The sequence below is a fragment of the Sinohyriopsis cumingii genome, chromosome 15, assembly GCF_028554795.1.
Source record: "Sinohyriopsis cumingii isolate HCF-2022 chromosome 15, ASM2855479v2, whole genome shotgun sequence".
Classification (NCBI taxonomy): Eukaryota; Metazoa; Mollusca; class Bivalvia; order Unionida; family Unionidae; genus Sinohyriopsis; species Sinohyriopsis cumingii.
Window position 1 is genome coordinate 115,100,085 of NC_142975.1, and position 22,186 is coordinate 115,122,270.

At 40.9% G+C, this 22,186-nt stretch overlaps 1 protein-coding gene across 1 annotated transcript in view; it reads left to right on the plus strand.

The window, feature by feature from the left end:
* LOC149782532 (short transient receptor potential channel 7-like) overlaps window positions 1-22,186 on the plus strand; it is a 141,061-nt gene that overhangs the window by 109,057 nt on the left and 9,818 nt on the right. The window contains exon 10 of the mRNA XM_089935153.1: window positions 15,377-15,525. Coding sequence (XP_089791279.1) covers window positions 15,377-15,525 — 149 coding nt within the window. The remainder of the gene's footprint in view (window positions 1-15,376; window positions 15,526-22,186) is intronic.

A 22,186-nucleotide genomic window follows, 5' to 3' on the forward strand; every position in this document is an offset into this window, starting at 1 on the left:
GGTTCAGCAACAACTGCGTTTTACCCGATCCTGACGGTCCAATGATAATCATTCTGATAGAATTTGGCAACACCGAATTATGCTTGATTGGCTCCCTTCGCCGCGTCGCAGAAAAGTCTGTAATTTCCATTTGTATACAAAGAATAATAATTATGGATCTATATTGTGTGAAGTGTCGGGCACGAACCCCTACGAATGATCTAACAACGGTTACAACAAAAAATAACAGACTAGCAACTTCAGGTACGTGTACGCGATGTGGCACAAAAAAATTTAAATTTAAAAAAAAAACGAGGTGGTGACATTGCAGCCGCCCTCGGACGACTTCCAGGTACCCCTTGGGGAAAGTATCCCGGAGAAAAACATCTCCCAGGATACAATTACTGCGGTCCGGGAACACGACTAGATATCAGGCTTGACAGCAACGATCAGCCCAAACCCGGCGAGTATCCGATAAACGCTATCGACGCAGCGTGTCACATACATGATATTGCTTATCGAAGTAAAGATCTACAAGACAGGCATATCGCGGATGTGAAATTAATTCATGCACTAAGCGCCATAAAAAATAAATCATTTAGGGAGTCACTCGCTAATTGGTTAGTAAGATCAGCGATGAAATCTAAATTAGCATTAGGCGCTGGATAATTAATAACGATGCAGACAAGTCCAAGGACTTCCAACGCTAGTGTTTCCATGCAAGCGATTTATTATTCCCCAATCGGATATTGGAGAGGTAACTCAGCAATTAATAAACTCGCCAACGCGGCATCAGTAACACGCGAGGTTGCCAAAAAATGGCTGTCAAAACAGGCAATATGGCAAATCTACTTACCACCACCTCGACAAATCAACTTTGCACATTTTGATGTTAGTGTCCCCAATGAAGTTCATCAGGCTGACATACTATTTCTGCCTCATGATACTGTCCGTAGAAAAATATACAAATACGCGTTAACAGTAGTTGATGTTGCTAGTAGATACAAAGAAGCAGAACCATTAATGACAAAAAACAGCGTCCGAAGTCGCCTCTGCGTTTTCGCGAATTTATCAGCGAGGACCTCTAAACTGGCCACGATTATTACAAGTTGATCCTGGCAAGGAATTTCAGGGCGCGGTGTCATCGTTGACAAAGCAGCATAACGTTGTTATACGACGAGGACATACTGAAATTCATCACGATCAGGCAATTGTTGAGCGATTTAATAGAACACTCGCTGAGAGATTATTCGGATACCAGTACGCGAGGGAATTCATTTACGATACGAGATCTCGTGAATGGGTTACAAGACTGCCAAACGTGATAGCCGCACTGAATAATGAAATTACCAGAACAACAAATATGAGGCCAATAAATGCAATCACAAAAAAATATATACCCCCGATCACTAAAGTGATTCACGGACATGTTTCAACGCAGCCAACGACGCTAGCGGGTAATGTCACCGTTAGGTATTTATACGAACCAGGCGAACTAGAAGGAGGAAAAAAAAGAGCAACCGATCCCACATGGAGTGTTACTACACATAAGATATCCAGCATAACCAGATCAACCGGCAGACCTCCCATCTACAGATTAGATTCGACTGCTCCTCAACGCGGATTTAAACGCGAGCAACTTCAGGTGATTCCCACGGATACACAATTACCACCCCGATCACTAAAGTGATTCGCACTAAAGTGATCCGCACTTCGGTAGGCAGCACCCTCTGCGTCGGTTACACTCAAGACAGGTCAACATCACATTTTCACGTGTATGACCGCGACTGCTATCTATTCTATCTACGGTAAATTGTCTTGGGTCGTTTTTCGAATACTGCCACAGCAATAAACAATTACAACTCGCACAGTGATTATTCTGCTGTTGTTGTAATTGTATTACAAATTCAACATCCAAACTTGGATCAAACTCGTTACCATTTTTTTTGTCGCTCTGTTTGTAACCGGCTAATTTCTTTCTTATTGTATCATCAGCGATTGAGCTGTTGATGCTGTCGTTGATAACATCATCTAATACAATTCTTCGTAACTGACCTATCCTTCTTACTCTTGACACGGCTAAATAAACTAAATTTGACCACTCGATGCGATCATCAACAATCCAAACTGTTGTATCTGAAATAGTTAGTCCCTGCGAACTGTGGATGGTCATAGCGTATCCTAGCGTCCACGGGGATTTGCTCATTTTTAGTGCCTGTTCAACAACATCAATATCAACTGTGACAATATCATTTAATACTAAATTCTGTTTTTCCGATCTCCCAGGTATATCAACATCGGTATTCTGCAATCGCGTATCAGCTGGTCTATAACACAATGGCACTACCAGCATTGGAAATTTCTTCTGATGTAACTGAAATAACCGCTGCTGAAGTGTGTCCCTGACTATCTTTCTACTTGCCACTATAAGATCACTTGGTTTCCACGTTTCCCAAAAGTCGCTCAGCTCCGTCTGTGGAATTATTTCACGCATTATCTCACACTGGACTTTATCAGGTTGTAGCCTGATCAACGCCTTAAACTCTTTCAGCGTTTCATCGAGTGATCTAACATCATTAGTTATTTCCTCATAATAATCTACAAAAGTTTTCAGCCACGTGTGTGGAGATTCACCTGTAAATGGCGGTGGTTGACCATGATCGCCGCACATCACCACTGCGGTATTTTTCTTTAGCAGCCAATCCAGAAACTGTTTTAATGTATCCAACGGGACAGTGTCTATCTCATCCCAGATGATTATTCCAGGGATATACTTCGTTCCCATTCGCGTAGGTGTCCACGTGCCGCCGCTGTATTTGAAAAAACTGTGATACGTACACGCGTTAACATCCCGTTGTCTCATCTCCCTGGCAAGTCTATGTGTGGGTGTTAGCACAATCATGTCAGAGTTTCTAAATAATTCTATCGCTCGAGTTGTCTTACCGGAACCACCAGGACCGTTCAGATAAACTGTTTTGTGTCTCACAACAGGATCGTGCACCGGCGGCAGCGAAGTTGTCGTAGAAATTGAAAATTTCCCAGATATTTCTGCGCCGCGATATTCATCCTCGATTTCAACATCAGCCGATTCACAATATCCATGCAACATTTCATTTTTTATTCTCCATGAACCCCACGATGGATCATTCGGTATAACCTTATTTAACGCCGCTAAGTGTTTTTTATCGATATAGAATGAATCCGTTGCAACTCTCACTGCGTCAACGGGAAACCTATTAATCATCGACAATAGGTTTATTGATACATAAGCTAGCATCGAAGATCTCAAATGTGTGTACTGAGATGATTCTCCGTCGATATAACTAACAACAGTCCCTAGTTTTTCCCCGTTTGACAGAAACACATCTTCGCGGGTACAAAACGTATTATTCGTGGCGGCATCAGCGACAATAAGATCCAATTCGGCCTCGTCCATGATTAATCGACTATGATGTAATTTATGATCATACGCTCCACCTTGAGTAAATTTTCCTATTATTCTTCGTCCTAGATCTTTTGCGGTGCTTTCATCAGTTCGGGGAGCTCTTTCGATGATAGTGTCGATAAACGATTCTGGATATTCTCGGAAATTTTCAATTTCTACGGTGACTTGCGGAGTTGGCAACCAAACTTCGGTTTGACGACAATAACATATAATCGCTTCACTGACCGTCAGCGACAGCAGTATTCGACTGTCAAGCATGTATCGCAATAACACTATTGGGGCCCATCGCTTCTCAACGAAATGTCTGCCAAACCAAGCATAACACACAGGATGTAAACCCGTAGCGAATTTAAACGACGACACACAAGCAACCCCGGTCAGGTCAAAATCAGGCAATGGTCCGTCAACAGCTACTCTTGTCATCGAGTTTGTAATGTGACCAAACCGTTTAAAATACTCACTACATTCTCCACGCCCAAGGAAACTTCCTGGATAACACGCCGTCATGTCGACGGATATCATATCGCGGTGATCATACTGGGTATTCCACAAACCACCGTGTCCGTATTCGACACAGCTCTGCTGAATATCCTCGAAAAAACTCTTCGGGGTTGGTCTCCATGAATTTCGTTCTCGGGCTACATGTGCGACAACACCCGGGACAGTAAAACACTGTGTCAGTAATGTATCAGTGTTCGTGCTGGAAATGCCAGCATTTCTCACATACTTCTCTGCGAGTTTTTTCATTTCGTGCTGTAACTCCATTGTTCTGTATATTTCCCCGCTGGGTCTCACAAACTGATCATATTCTCCATCTTCGCTACTTCTGAATAACCACACAGACACGGGATCGGTTTTACTTATCTGATAAATAAAATCAAACATAGAAATGCTAGCATTTCCAGAACCACTAGTGGTTCCCCCGCTAGCATTTTCCAATTCCGGATAATACTTTACAACACGGTCTCGAGGAAATATCCTAACCGAGTCAGTCCAGGCGTGACTGTTATGATCGATAATAGTTATTGGCGCTCCACGGGAATCATATTTACTCTTGTACAATACCTCACCGGTCAACGATGAAACCGTTATAGGAAATTTTAGTAATCGTTCGAGCTCGGCAACATCATTTATTGACGCTCCTTCATCCGCTACTCGTGCCGCCCACGCTGTTATTTTAGTCTGTCTTAGCGGTGTTAGGCCGTTTCCTCGCGCGGCATTTTTAAAATGTTCCATTATTCGCTCGGCTACACAATTCATCCTGGAAGTCAGAGACTTCTCTGGGGATTTTATCCCTGTTGACTCTGTCAACGACTCCGACATCTTCATCGGGGCGAGTTTATCAACGCGTGGTTTCTTCATCGGATAAATTCCATAAATGACTGCGGTCACAGGATACGCTCTGGCATAATACGGTGTATCAATCCCAACAAGTACTCCCGGGTTTGAGTCTTTGGTTACGACGACGGTTTTTCCCCGTCGGGCATCAAGAACAGGGTCTAGTTTGTCTCTGATAATCCATGTTGTTTCACCTGTTTCCGTGTCGTCGACGCCAACGATAAATTTTATCTGAATGAAATATTTTTTATCATCGAGATACCCAATTATGTTACGCGCGATTGTATCGTTGATGGTACCATCAATGATCGTGTTTTCAGAAACGTCGGCGTTTTCAGAAATGATTTTATACGAAGACCACACATGTGCGGCACCATCACGACGAAACTCTTCTTTGGCGTTCTTGATAACACCAATTACCGCTGCGAGTTCTCGTCGTCGTCGATCAGGGGTTAATCGGTCAAGATCAAATCGACCTCGGGGAAATTGGAGATTTCCAGGTTTTATTCTGGATAGTCTTGAGAAACTCATTATTATAATTAAGACAAGTATTTAAATAGACAAATATATTATATGCACCAATGCAAGTGGATCAAACTAAATTCATCAGCGCCGTGTAGCAAACCATGCAGACACGAATACTGTGGACAACATGCTCAACAGGTCCGCGGCGGTAGTTTAGGACCGATACCGTGTATCAGATGCGGCATTGGAGTACGAGGAAAAACGCAATTATGTTCAGCGTGTGGTGGAAAACGCTATCGAGAACTAAAACGGTATTATGATAAAAAAAACTGTGATAACACTCTCTCGGAGCGTGATTACATAAATAAGTTTTCAGACAAATTATGAATTAGACAAATGATTTTGCTTATAATATAATGAATCAAGAATTCGTCCCCGAACAAGAATTTGTTTCCGAACAAGAATTTGTTCCACATCCAACTATTCCCAATTATGAAGCAAACCACGACGGAGTAGTAAGACACTGCACGCGAAGACGACCAGTTGGTGTAGTTGATAATAGTGGTTATTCACGATTTACTGCCATGGGTGGAAAAAGATATTTATGCCATCGTTTCGTCTATGAATGTCATCATGGACTGATCAAGAAAGGTTTTGTTGTTGATCACATTAATGGTAACATACTTGATAACTCTATAGATAATCTTCGCGTGGTCACTCAGAGTAAGAACTGCCGGTCGGGTAAAACAGGACGTGGTAAAAAAACTGTAAGAGCTATCAAATCCATGAACGTAACTACCGGCGACGAAATAGTATTTCCATCAATAAACGCCGCCAGTAGGTATTTCGATATTTGTCCACCTTCTGTACAGAATGTCGCAGCTGGGATCCGCAAAACAGCATTTTCAAAACGACTAAAACAAAAAATCTCATTTTGTTACGTCGACAACTTGGAAGTCCACGCTAGCGTTTCCAAAGACGCAGAAATGCAAACATGAGAAATGTTTCACATGAGAAATGTTTCACATGAGAAATGTTTCACATGAGAAATGTTTCACATTTCTGAGCAATCATGGAAATCTCTGATTTCTGAGATTGCCATGGAAGTCAATGACTTCTCTGGAAGTCCAAGGGACTTCTCAGTTAGATAAAAAAAATGGTTATAATATATGAATTACGAAAATATAAATATCGTAATTGATGAAATTCAAAAATTGAAGCAGCGGGGTTTTAATATTTTAACAGACGCTGAAACAATTATGTCAGATTTTGAATCCTTGAATGAGCTATCAACGAAGAAGAATACTCTTCCTGCGAGATACAGGTTCATTAAAATGCTGCAAAATTGCATTTATAGATCACTTGCCACAGTTACCCACGAACAGGTATCTGAATTTATTCCGTTGACGCGTGCAGTTGAAAGTATTCGTCTTACACTATCACACGAGTATGAGACTCGAAAATTAATTAACTCCCGAGTGAGATTGTTAAAAAGTCAAATAAAGAATTCCGACGCAGAAGTCAAAGGGGCTTCTCTGGAAGTCTCTGACTTCTCATCCACGCTAGTGTTTCCAGAAGTCCAAGAGACTTCTCAGGAAATGCAAAGCATTTCTCAAGTCTAACGTAAAAACGCTAGCGTTGGAAGTCCAAGAGACTTAGAAACGCTCGCGTTTCCAGAAATGCTTTGATCCCCCCATTGTGAGTTTCCAAGGGTAAATAAAAAGTATTATTTTTTTTTGTCTTTGAAATTCTACTGTGGAAATGTGAAACATTTCTGAGCAATCGTGGAAATCTCTGATTTCTGAGATTGTCCTTAGATTTCTCAGAACTCTTTGAGTTCCAGGATTTGCTTGAGTGTTTCAGCATCAATACACGAATGAGAATAGTTCATGATGTGTTCTTGGTCACAAAAAACTGTGATCGTGTGATACTTCTGTAACTGTTCTTGTTGTGGCCGTGTCAACAAGAAGTCTTCGTTGCCGTACTCGTCAACGACTATTCCGACGGGGAAATGCAAAGCATTTCTCGCGACAGTGTCAAGTTCCGAATACTGTCCCGAGAAACTCTTTGAGTTTCCAGAAACGCCAGCGTGAGAAATGCTTGCATTTCCAAATGCGGTCCTGATTGCCGCGTTGAGAATTTGTTTGTCATGTACGCCAACTCGGACATGGATATACTCGTGCATTATACACAACTGTAATTTTTTAAATGTGAAAATGCTAGCGTGAGCGATGCTAGCATCGCCAGAGAAATGCTTTGCATGAGCGATGCTAGCGTGAGAAATGCTTTGCATGAGCGATGCTAGCGTGAGAAATGCTTTGCATGAGCGATGCTAGCATCGCCACAGAGAAGTCCTAAGACGAAAATCCATTCAGGATTTCACCAACAGGTTTATACTCACAGTCTCGCCACGCAGGTCCAACAAATTCCCCCGTTGGTCGACGAGTTTGAAATTTATCGTTGACAATCACGGATTATTGCACCGTAGATAGACAGGATTGATTGGTTCTTGCACAATCAGAAAACCAGGGGGGTCTTTTGGTGTGAACGTATATAGGATAAACCCCTGTTGGGCAGCGCTAGCGCTGCCTGCGCTGTAACTGCCATCGATGACGTCACATACAAGATTGACCGCGACCACATCTGTGATCGAAACGATCCCGACGGAGATGTGTCTGCCGTCCGCGGTAGTGCTGTTGTCGTGCTTGAGAATAATCGGCTGCGGTTTTGTTCGCGCGTACGCGTCGGAAATATCTTCGAAAGATTCCGCGATGAGATCCTGGACTGATTTTCGTAGCGTGTGCGCGTTATATCCAGGAAGTTTAAAATCTGAAATATCCTTCACGGGAATACCAAATCGGGATGCAAAATTCGATCTTTTTTGGGTTCCATAATCGCCTTTGTGATCCAGTAGATTCTGAATTACTTTTTGATTCATAATTTCCATCGCGGATGCGAGTTTGTTTAGTTTTTCTATGGTGGTGATAATGTTCGTGCGTGGTTTTGTTATATCAGAGATATAATCTTGAAAATATACTCGCAACAGGTCTAGCTGTTGTTTATGTGCTTGTTTGATCGGATTAAAAAAATGAGCTTCTATGTCTTCTGGAAGGTATTCACGGAATCTCCCGTCTTCGAAAATTACATATATTATATCCAAGGGGTGTCTATCTGATGTTGAAAACCGGGCTTGGCCTGATCGTAATTGATCTGGAAATAATAAATGCTCGCCGTACACGAGGTCGTGTAGTTCTTCCTTCGTGGTCTCGAAATCCGATTTTTCAGGTTTTGGTGGACCCGGTTCAACCTCGGGTCGTTCTCGTGGCCATCCTAATACTGTTCGGATTGAGCTATTGTATATATCCACGGCGTATCCCGGTGTTGAGATTTCAATGACCGCAGACAGCGTTGGTTCGTGCGCGGTCACAGATATTTTGGCTTCCTTGCCGGTGATTCGTTTTATTTGGCGTTGTATCTCCGCGTTGATTTCTTCGATCTGATAACTCCCAGTGGGTAGCGTAATTGTATCCCATTCAAGTTCAGCCGAGTCCACTTGGGTTTTCCACGAGAACACAAATGAATTATTTGGCTGCAGACCACCAAATGATGCCGACCTGATATTGGGCCAGCTGTGATACACACTGAGCTTTGCTAACGCGATTTCACTCACACGAATTGGAGTTCGAAAATTAATACCGAATTGTGGTGTCGTCGAGGACACTGAGATCATTGTGGTCCTTACCGGTGTTGTGTTTGTGACTATTTGCTGAAGCAGTTCCTGTGGCGTTGCCATCAGTGACATTATTTATTTGTTTAGTTTTCAAATAGTCATTGTACGCATCTGACATTAGTTTAAATTCAGAATCTGATATCGACGTAGCGTCGCTGGATTGCACGTCTAACGATGATGATATCAGCGATGATAATTTCTGATATGCGGTCGTGGCTGTATTTAATTTTGTCGTGTAATCGTGTAATTTTGTGTTAGCACACGAGGATATTTTTTTTGCTATGATGCCGAAAACTCCTGCCGCGGTAGTGGTCGTACAAACACAGATCGTGGCAGCGACTGCTGCAGTTACCGGAGTGACCGCTGATAGTATTACTCCCGCGGATGCAACAACGGCAGATACTGAATAAACCATAACGTCTAACACTGTTATGCGTCTGCGGTATTTTTTTACTTTTTGGGACGTCGCGTCGATGACAGTTTTTAACTCAGATTGCCACTCACGGACTTGATTATATCGATATTGTTGAGCATCTGGCGTCGTTGACATTATTTAAAATTACTGGTAATTTTCAATTACGTAACCAATTGAGGCGTTGCAGCGACGAATTCCAAACACCACCAGTAAGATGTTGATGTTAATTCCTTGTCGTCGGCTACAAGCATAAATGTTTCCTCGGCGTTGCTGTTTAGTATTATAGTTACAACCCCCGAATACCTATCGGTGGAATATCTCCAAGGATATGTTGTGAAGATTTCAAATTTAGCGGCTGAAAACACAGACAACCTGTAAACACCGGTGACTGTTGCTGTATATTTGATAGTGCTATTTTGTTGTGACCATGTTGCGAATCCCGATGATACCGTGAATACGATGTTGGTGATATGCCCGGGAGTAACTCCAGTGGGAACTTTAATCAGACTGGTTTTGTTAACGATCTCAGGAATACCCGATACGATATTCTGCTGTGTTTGTTTGATCGTGTTAATGTTATTTTCTATTATCTGAACTTGATCTGAAAAACTTTTTTCCGTTCTGACTACACCTAACCGGGTATTAATTTTGTTGATATCGTTGGCGTTATTAGTAAGATTTGGTATGATTTCAGAAAGTTTCGTGTCGACGACTGGAGGAGTCCCAAAGAACTTATCCACGACCTCATCAGTTTTTGCGAAGTTTCTTTGGAGTCTTTTAAACCCGCTCACGTGAACATCATACTCTGACCGCAGCGTATTTAGTTTACCGTTGATGATGTCCACATATTGTTTGTTTGACGCATCCTGGTCGGATTCGGGATTCGCTAACGCGGTTATTTTGTTGCCGCTCATGCTGAGTTCTCCGGTCATTACGTCGCCGGCTTTTGTTACTTTATCGCTGATTAGGCCAGCAACGTGTTGGTACTGCGTGTCGACGTATTGTTTATTTGCGGCATCTTCGAGACCTTCCGGATTTTTTAGAACGGTTATTTTGTTGCCGCTCATGCTGAGTTCGCCGGTCATTGTGTCGCCGGCTTTTTTCACGCACTTGTCAACACCTTTATCAATACTGTCTTTGATGCTTGCGATTGATATATTCGAGTCCTTGATCCGGCCGCCATCACTAAATGCAACGAAGTTATCCTTGGTAGCTCCAAGAACTCTGCGAATTATATCATTCCACTTAATGTTGCTCGTTCTTAGTTTTCCTTGCTTGTCTTGGAAAATAGCAACTTCATCTGGGTCAACTCCAGCTATATTCAAAAGATTATCGACTTCATCTCGGGTCGCATATTTTGAGAGATCAACATCCGTGCCAGGTTTGACTTTTCTTGTGAAAGGTCTTCCGTAAATATCCACCATTATTCTTATTGCTGTTTTTCAAATGCGTGAGAAGTCCTTTGGACTTCCAGAAATGCTAAGCATTGGAAACGCTAGCGTTTCTCGATGCGGTATATTCATGCACTACTCGATGCGGAGACGTTGCTGGATTTCTTGAGATTGCATCAAGAACATTTAAAACCTCGTTCCCACAAATGGGCGGATCAACTAATGTTTGTGTTGGTAGCGTCGACTGCCACACTGGAATTGAAAATCCTTTGGATTTCTTAGAAAATCTGCTGTTGAGAGTGCGAGGCACTCCGCGGACATACCTGAGAAACTCAACTGGCGGTGCTAAACCGTACGAATCAAAATAAATAATTCCACGTGGATCGATCGCGTAAGCAACCCAGTGAGTTCCAGGACCGTCTTTGTTGTCGAGATTGATAATGCCAGTTTCTGGATTATTCGGTTGTTGCGGTAATTGATCTCGCATAAATACTCCTCTGAAATGTTTTATACGCAATTTTTTAACAGCATCTAATAAATCAAAATTAGACGCTGGAAGCTTCAACATTGGAGACTGACGAAGCGTTTTTAAACCCGTTTTGGGTACCATGATGCCGGAGTTCCTGGTAGTCTTAGACCGCGTCCCTTTTTTTTGTATCCATTTCCGGTTGCTTTCTTTAGTGCCATTCCAGCTGCGGTTCCAACTGCACCTAACGCTGCAGCTTTTGCCGCTGCGCCAAGTAATCCTGGAATTGCAGCAGCTAGTATTGGGATGAGCGGAAATATTCCACCGGTTTTGGTCATATCTTTGATAGCTGCAGCAGAAAAATCAAGTCGGACACCGGTTTTTGCTGTTAACGCCTTATTAAAATGTTTAAGCTGAGTATTAGTCAACGACAGCTTGTTTGAACCACCAACAAGTTGATCTCGTTTTAACGTTATTGATGTCCCGCACACGCTTGCGTTCTTCGATTGCAATTTCTTTGTCTGACCGGAAGTCAAGGTGACATTAACGTGACTGTATGACATTATATTTCAAAGACTGAATTTAATTAGGTTACATATTCTCGACTGGAGCGTCAATGACTCTCATTCGTCCGCCAACACCTTCAAGCAGCATTGCTTTATCGGAGAGTATGACAGCAATCGCTCTGTAACCACCAGCAGGAGCACCTACACGAGCTCGGAAATGTAGGTCGACAACAGATTGTTTAACCAGATCAAGATGTTCCAGCGAAAAGTAATAAATCGGATATAAACTCATAAAGTCTCGCTGTGATATTTGCAGGCCAGTGTCTACATTAAGGTCGCGCCCCATAAATGACATCAGACGATGATACGCGCGTGCGACACGATGATGTTCGAAATCTATTAATATATCCTCAGATGGCTCCTGATGCCCATTTATTCTCAACGAAACTTCAGAAACTCCAAGTGTATCAAATACCATTGGATTTCTTTCCTGGCTACCTATTCTAGCACGGAGTTGAAATGCAATGAAAATATTTCGTGGTGCTGATACTCCTTGTTGCGATGATATATGCCATGTAAACAACCCGCCATGATCACCCTGAATAACGTCCGTGGTTGTTGTTTTCCAGGATAGCAGTGATTTACCGCCCGTGTCCATAAAAGACAACAGTCGTTGTTCTTCGGTGATTGACGGAGACAACACTGGCATCCACAACCACAGTTTAGTTAGTATTACCTGACCAGGGGCAACAGCAGCATCTCGCCAGATAGCGTCATTATCATCAGGTTTTCGCACAAGTACAACTGTGTGTTTGGCACCGAATATGACCTTGTGGACATCTCTGCAAAATCCAAAGATGTGAGACAATGGAATCACACCTGAGAACTCTTCATCTCCACTTAACATCGATCTACGTGTTGCAAAACCCAGATTAAAATTTTCGTTCATTGATAACACTGCGGGTGCATCTGCTGCTCCTCCTGCAGCTCTTACATCACCCGTGATAACATTCCTGTTCTCGGGGCTGTCGGTTACATCCTTTGCAAACATCATTGATGGTCCGGCTGATCTGGTGTAATCATCCGAGTATCTCGCCAACCCGAGAATTGTTGTGGCAACGTCGACGTTATCATGAATTGTTTCAATTTCTTTTCCATCTATCATGTAAATAGCGGATTTAAATAACGCCATGATGCCGTTGTTAACAAATCCAACTCGGTCGCCGATTCCGTAGTTAGTGTTATCATTCTTTAAAAACCTACCTTCAACTTCGATGAAGGCCTCAGCGGGCAAGAAGTATCTACTTGTATCCTGGACCTGTAGTTCAATTCTCCCCCGTTGGTTAGGATTACGTGCTTCATAAGAATAATATTGAAAATCACGTACAGAATCATCTTTAAGTACTGGTTTGGACATATCAAACGCGTCATTGGATTTTTGTGCAAACATTATTATTATTCGTGATGGTCTAATTAAAATGTTATCATCACCGGAAACCACTACCAGCTATCAAATTAGCAGTTACACTATCTTGCAACGCTTTGGAGGTAATTCCCGCTGTTGCGATCTCAGCTAATTTCTGATTTACGGCCTTATTTACTACGCTACTAACATTTGCCGGCATAACTTCAGTGGATGGTAGTTTTACTGGCGCCAACCTCTTGACTGGGTTTTTTTTTTGTATTAGCTGTGCTAGTCGATCCTTGATTGATTGAAATGCTTTTCCGGCAAGACTACCAACAGTGCCAATGGCTTTATCCTTGACAACATCAGCGGCTTTCATCGCGAATTGTTTTGCTAACGGTCCAGCTTTCGGAGCGATTCTTGTGACTAAATCCCTAATAACATCACCGACTCCATCTCCGTAAACAACCTCGTATACTGGTAATCGTGAGTTTACTACTCTGACACTTCTTGGTCTGCGAAAAGAATCGTGTAGTATCATTTTATTTAATTATTGTTTCTCTAACTAAATTTACTAGTCGCTGTAGTAACCATCCGCGAGTTCATCAATGAGCCCCCGGTAAACGCCGATATCCATAATGCCACGCTGAAATAGTCTCTGACAGATATCTGCGGCTTCATTTATAATTTCCGGAGAGTTGTTTCCGGCACGTCTTCCTCCGATGAGAACTTCCAACCGTGATACGTCATTGATGATATTATCAGGACAAATAATGTGACCACCAAGACCACTACCAGTAGCGGCTGGTGCGTCGTGAAATTCCCCCTCTGGAGATTGCGGCCGAAGTTGTGGCTGAGATGATGAAGGTTGTTTTTTCTGCTGCCGAGTTTGTTTCTGCTGCCGAGAAGAAGGTTGCTGTTGTTGCTGTTGTTGCAGAGGTGGAGGAAGTTGATACCCGGCGGGTTGTTTTTGTTCTATTTGTTTTTGTTTTGCTTGTTCTTCTTTTGCTTGTTTTACTAGTATCTTATGAAGGGTTGTTAAATCTTCATGAAAATTTATAAAATCTGGATCATCATCTCTAGCTTGCTTTTTGTTTGTATATATTCGATATATCCATTTGATAATATTAGCATCAACTGCTTTTTCATGGGTGGGGGTTAAAATTTTAGTTTTATTATATAAACCGTGTAATACTTTTTTAGGTAATTCTTCCCTTTTAGTATTTTTAATGTCTTCGATAAAATCTTCCTTAAATCTTTTAATCAATTCTGCGGTTTCCTTTACTGATTTTGGTTTTTCTTTCCCGGCGGCGACGTCAGTACCTTCAAGTATTTCTTCACCGACAGGTGGAGGTTGAGCCGCAGCGATATCAGTTGGAAGATCTCGTAAAATCTTCTTTGTCTGTTTAGTTCTTCTTGCTATTTTTTCAGCCTGCGTCGCAGTTTGTTTTGATACCGGAAGAAGATCTTCTTTGATGACAGTTGTAACTTTCTCAGTAGCTTTGGTCACGGGTTTAAATAATTCCTCCGCGGATTCTGCAAAGACTTCCCGCGCTTGCTGTCTTAGTTGTAATTTTTGTCTGACACTATCACGGACAGGAAGAAATTTCTGAATTGCTTCGAGACGTTCTCGAGCTAATCTAGTAGTAAGTGCTTCTCCGATATTTGCCATTATTTATTTGTCAATGATTTAATTCCGCTAACATAAAAATGTTTCCTTGGCGTCGAAGCATTTCTCGGGGGGCTGGACCCGACCCATGGATTTTTCAATAATGACCCCGCGAGCGATACTAGCATCGTCGGGGACATTTTTTTTTTGTCCTGTATTCTGAATAGAAGGGTTTATTTCGTCGAAATAAGCCCTCTATCGAGGAATAGTTTCCTGGAAGGGTTTGTCATGAAAATAGTTTTGGTCTGTTCGCCCCCTCTGCTGCTAGGGTTTCTTTTTAAAAGTATTTCCTAGCGCGTGGTCACAATGACGGAGACAACAGATCTGACATAGAACAAATAATATTAACAAAACAGAAAAATTTCTCTGTCGCATGGGTAAGAAATAACATTCCCATTTTCGTCCGCAGTTTGTAAAGTATGGTTTAAAGTGTTTTCGGCTAGGTTTGATATGTAGGCACAAGCCTGTTCGTTTAATAGAATAATGTTCTTCCATATAAATCTTCCTTTTTACAGGACATCCTCAATCTTCCCTTTTACAGGACATTCTCAATGTTCCCTTTTACAGGACATTCTCAAGTTCCTGGCCCTCTTCATGCTGATATTCATGGCTTTCATGATCGGCTTACAGAACCTATACTGGTATTACAACATCAGAACAAGCATCGAGCTGGAAGACAGAAACCTGACTTTCCCAGCAGCTGATAGTTTTGGAGAGTAAGTAAATCTGAGATATCAAAATTATACCATATGTTTACAAATTTATTTCAAATCTAAAATTGGTTCTAAAATTCTAACACCATGCATAAACAGAAAGCGATGTTTCAGCACATCTGGTACTAAAACATCAGTTAGTATAGTTGCAATTATGGGGTTGGATCGCCTTAACACACTCTTGTAATAACCCCTTCTGTATGGTATCGTCAAATAAATAAATATGGCACATACTACAAACCAACTGCATTTTAGTTTATATGTAAATTAGTGATTTGACGGATTAAAGAGTTTAGTGGCTCAGTGTTAACAACCCACACCCAATTTTTTTTTTTATCATCTCGTCTGTCCAAACCAGGTAGGAATTTTTGGTGTATCTCTAGGCATGATAAATTACCCCCAGTGTCCCAATATTTAATAGTAACCTGTCTATGCCTCGTTTAAATACCAGTCACTTGATATATGATTGAATCAATCAATCAATCCTTGCACTTGCAGGGACTCGGAAAAAACTCTGAACCTAAGTGGCGAAAAGCGATAGCTTTACCACCGCGATATCTAAACTTCACACAATACGTTTTAAAATTTTAATTAGCAAGAAGCAAAGTGATCTAAACATGGCTGCAGTCTTGCATGTCTTCTAATCGATCCCCATGTCAAATAGCTATTGTAATTAAGCATACGTTTTGGTAAAGAAAATATCCGGTATATTTCAAGACTTTACGTAGGATTGTTTTCTTTAGCAAATTCATTTTTATTATTTCACAACTAATGATTCAATTGTAGGTATATCTGATATATCTGAAACTATCTACATTATGTGATGTCACATTGCCACCTGAGGTTTACAGTTATTGCGCGAAAATTTTAATTTATGCTAGGTTGTTGTTGTTGTTGTTGTAGGGTTTAACGCCATTTTTCAGCACACGATAGGCTAGACATGGCGGCCAGTATTAATGGTGGAGGATGAACCCTGGAAAGACCCTGAAAGAACCACCGACCCTCGAGAAGCTACTGGCAAGCTTTCTCTCATAACCACATTTGCCGATTCCGAGACTCGAACTCACGCAGACAGAGGTGAGGTGCAGTAATCCGTAACGGAGAGCGCTTTAGACCACTCGCCCACCTGGGGCCCCTTATGCTAGGTACTATCTTCAAAGAATTAAGGATTTACGTATGTAGAAGTAAATGTCGCTTTTACATTACGTCTGGCTAACGATACAATTTTAAATATATCTGGTGTACTACCAAAACATTTTATGGGCTGCGAGTTATTTTTGACGATAGAGAATGGAATAAGGCTAGAAGTCACATGATAACAATTAGATCAGTGATACGTAACGGAGAGCGCTTTAGACCACTCGTCCACCCGGGGCCCCTTATGCACGGTACTATCTTCAAAGAATTAATGATTTACACATGTAAAAGTAAATGTCGCTATTACAGGACGTCTGGCTAATGATACAATTTTAAATATATCTGGTGTACTACCAGAACATTTTATGGACTGCGAGTTATTTTTGACGATAGAGAATGGAATAAGGCTAGAAGTCACATGATAACAATTAGATAATGAATTTATGTGGATCACGAATAAGAAATCAAATAAATGATGGTTAGTAATAAAGGTCAAGGTCATGCATCATGTAACATGGCGTTGATAACTTATAAGGGTTGTGCTCTGTCTCCACACTTTCCCGTAAAAATGTTTAGATGCACAAATTATGAGCACAAAATTAGATGGTACCTCACAATAATGGTACTCCTTGTATTTTAAAAGTTCACTTAGAGACTGCATTATATCAACACCTCCGGTAAAAAGATACCGCCGTACTACAGAGACATATAATGCCAGAATAAAACTAATTTATCTCCTTTGCAAAATAAATTGAAAAATGATAACAGTAGTGCATAGCCAACACAATAACTATTCTGAGCAAGCAGCAGGTGTGTGTGGGTGAAGCAGCAAATATTTGTCAGAGATTATTTACAGGAGGTATCATGGACATTAATGTTTATCGGTCCCTCCTTGATGAACTCGTTGATGATTATAGCAGTGATTGTGGGTATGCAATTAGATCCGTGACAAGAAAATAAGATGATCACACATAATGATCATCCATAATTCTCAACGTGGACCTGTAATGGTCACGGTGATAAAAAATAGCTGCTAGTCTAATGGCAGGAAATAGTCTTCGTGATAGACGATAACAAATATAAATAATGTTTAAACATCTATCTGATCCAGCATTTGACACGGATGCGCCAGTTCTCAGGGATGAATATGTGCACGATTATCAATATTATTCTTATGACGCACGAGAGCCAAAACACTGTGAACGAATCGAACTGACAATTCAGGATACAAGTAGATATTTCTTACCCGCTGATGCTTCTATTGAAGTAGAAGGTGAACTTTTAAAAACAGATGATAGTGAATATAACGCATTAATGGCGTTATAGCGTTATTCAATAGTGCTCCATACATGAATGACAGAAGAAACATTGAAATATGCACGAACGGCGTTGACGTTTCCAGGAAGATATTGGGTCTAGCAAGATATTCTGATGATTATTCAAGAACATCTGTTCCGCCAATGATGATTACTAAAGACACTGACAACAGGCAGTATACGACGACCAAGAAACAATGCTCACACCTCTGATGAAATCAGAAGATTTTTATGTGCAATTCCACTGGCACACATATTTGGATTTTGCAGAAATGTCAGAAAGGTTATTTTTATTTAGCTGAGCACACATTTGTACTTGAAAGAAATTATACCGACGATGATGCAATCAGGCGCCCTATCGGTGATGCAGGCAACGTAATGCTGACAAAACTTTCATCGTGGATGCCAGCAATGATACCATCATTGACCGAAGAACAATCGTTGCTCACTTTTATTGATTCAGGTGGTAAATCAACATTATCATGGTTGACGATGACCACAGATAGCGTTCAAAGTAACATTAATGGTTTATTCACATGGCAGATAGCATGGCAACATGGTTTCTCTGCACCGAGGCATATATTCGCTGTTTTCCAAAATTCTGAACGAGTAAACCCATAAACACACAGCGCAATGATATTTGACAAACTTGGAGTTTGTGAAGTTTCATTAAGGACAAACGGGCATCAAGAGGCAGCTGAGGACATACTACTGAACTTTGAAAATAATCATGTTGCACGTGCATATCATCGTTTGATGACATTCATGGAACGTGATCAAAATGTTGATTCTGACCTGCAAATATCACAACTAGATTTTACAACGCTGTATCCGATCTATTACTTTTCTCTGAAACACATAGATTTATTTAGGCAACCTGTTGTTGATAAACACTTTCGAGCTTGTGTGGAAAGAGAAGCTATAGTTAATTACCGAGCAATCGCTGTTATACCTTCAGACAATACAATGCTACTTAAAGGTGTTGGTGGACGAATGAGAGTTATTGACGACCCAGTGGAAAACATGTAATTAAATCACTCATGATATTATAATATTATATTCTCACTCCTGGTCAGATTAAAAAGCTACAATCAGTATTAAAAAGGAATTGTGGAATAAAAATATTGCTAAAATCAGAACAGATCGCATGTGGTCGAAATAAACTATCACTGACAAAACGTCAACTCAGGCACTTTAATGAATCCAAAAAATGAAGGACCGGCGTTAGATTTGATCTTTCTGAGTGTGCTATTAAAGACGGGTGGTCTGTTTTCCCTTCTTGTAGCGATACCAGCGTTGATAGCCGATACATCCGCAGCTGATGCAAAAGCAGTGCACATGGTGCTGTTGGATCTGCTGCTAAGATGGGATTAAAGAAGCAACAGGTCACGGAATCAAGGCTTTCCAAACAAAGGGAAAGGTCTAAGACTGTCATGAACTCCCCATTCGTGGTACGGTCGAGATCTAGGACTCCCCATGACACTTCACTTATGCTTCCTATGTCCAATTTTGATTTACTTGATGATGCTATAAATTAAACATCAAAAACTTCAGATGTGTTTACATGCATGATCAATTACCAACAAAACCAAACCGTGTTGAAACCGGTATCAATGTTCTCGATGGCAGTTCTGGTCCAGGTATTGATTGGGTTGCATACGTGACTGACCTACGTGGAGTTGTTCATTTCGATTTGTATGGGTTGGCGCCACCAACCGAAGTTTTAAAATATGTTAGCAGAGTGCAAAGCACTCCGTTTCAAAACACTCCAATCTGGTATTCAACATTACCAACACAGACAATAACCGATCCGCCAATATGTGGCCATGAAGTATTTGATGTACTCGACGCTGTGTCAAATGTGCAGACATCACCTCAAAAAGTCGTTCATGAGTATACAACGTCGTCCAATGTTTTAAACGGGTCTTATAAATATGCAATGCTAGATATTTACAGAGGATCTGCTCTGAGTTAGACTCAGGGAAAACCTCAAGGTGACTTATCCAAATATGCAACCCTTGACAAGCTCAAGGATGAGTTATCTAATCTTTTGATTCTGGAAAATGTGGATCAAAATGAAGTTCTTGTTTTTCAGGATAAACAAGAACGATTAAAGACGAGCAATATCCCTTTGACATATATCATTCTGCGGGATCCAGATGCGACCGAAGAAAACTTAACCGTATTTACTAAAAACGGTAAAATTAAAAACCCGGAGGAATCAATTTTAACACTCATGGGAGAGATTACTGGACGCATCAGAAGAAGAGGAGATAATATGTATGGCGATCTCAACATTAGTAGAATACAATTATTAATGTGAGAGGATCAAAATCAGACGATGATGTGGCAAAAAAAGATACGTAGACAGTAACAACAACACAATCAGAACTGAGACCGATGATCGTTTACTATTCGCCGGTGATACAATGACTGGTTCTCTCAACATGGCTGATAATAAAATTACCGGTCTTGGATAACCATAATCAAATGATAACGCCATAAGGAAGAAATAGGTCGACAATAGCATCATACCGCTGATGAATTCGTTAATGAAAATTAATGCTGGAATTTCGTAGAAACACAAATAGAACCATTAATGAAATTTTTGGAAATGCAGCAGTCATTGACATTAAGCTTTCTGAAATAAAAAAAGATTACTGATGGTGTAGTACATAACGTCTGGATCCATCAAACATTGCGCTGAGGTTACCGGCATATACAGGTTCTCAGTAATCGGCGTTACAACATTTACAATATACCACAATTTCACTGCATTATCCAGTTCTGACTCCATCAGGCAGATCTTCTGTATCTACGTTAGTTGTACAGGATCAAAGCGACAAGGAAACAGTTGTGGTGAAACCCAAAGAAAAGGGCACTCCCGTGTTGTACTGTTGGTGTCTTGAAATCGTTGCCTACCTGTCACCTACTTAAAATTTAGCATTTTGTTTAATGAACATCCCAATCGATTTTCAACGCGATGTTGCAGTGCAACATCACAGATACGATCATATATGTTCGTGGCATACCAACTGAAAAAATATCGATGAGTATACAATAAATAAAATACAGTAGACGTGTCGTTGTTACTGATATAATTGTGTACTCTGCAGCTGCGGTCATCGCTAGAACATTGACGGCCATTGTCGCATTGTCAGCGTCATACGTGATAGCATGTGCTAGGAATTGCTGTTTCATTTGCAACAGGAATCGCTATCATTCTAAAATCGTCGCAAAACAATATCCACGTGGGCGGCTGATAAATTACATCAATATACAATAAAGTTGCACACGGCAACATACGCATTCGCCAAATGTTCTTCGTTGATACCATCAGTTCTCAAACATGGAATAATATCAGGTCAGGAATTCACAGAAATGATTAAGATTAAGGCAATGTAAGGAGACAAGGTATAATCTACGTCCTTGACACAGACATTGCCTACGACAAATGATATTGGACCTCCGGTTTAAAAACTAATAATGTCACAAGAATTACTACAACAGATCGTCGCTAATACAACGCAGTCAAAAACTACGATGATATCAGAGATCTCAACCACTCCTGAGTTCAACTTTAGCTTTCATACGGCGATTTCGGCTAAAGAAATAGCACTAGCACAATTACAAGTATGTCATCGCTGGTCAAATATTAGATCAAAGTCATTCATTCGGTGGGTTGCAAAAAATAATTCACTGGTATTTGCGTATAAATATAAACCCGATGAAACCCACGGTTGGCAAGTTGTGAGTATACCTACGGGCAGTTATCAGATTGAACGAATTAACGATGAATTCCAGCACAAAAACAAATCTATTGTTGTGAAAGAATCAAAAATTGCGTTCACGGTTCAAGAACCAACATTATCAGCCGCAATAGAAATAAGTTCGCTTGATTATGGCATCGATATATATATCAGACGTCGATCCGAACTGTGTTAGGATGGCCACAGCCTCAAGGCCGTGGTTATCTTTCAGCCGAGAAACTATTTTTAAAACTTCCAGAATATCGAAAAGAATATCCATGGAGGTTGGGGGTGAGTAGGGATATTTATATATTCATTGATGACGTATCTACATTCAATGCGTCTGGTGGTACAGAGCTTCATAGTTATATTTGATAATAACAATCCGATCTTCAACGAAATTGATTTGAATCCATTTTTCAACATAGGTCTGAACACCAACAAGTGAGCAGCAAACTACAA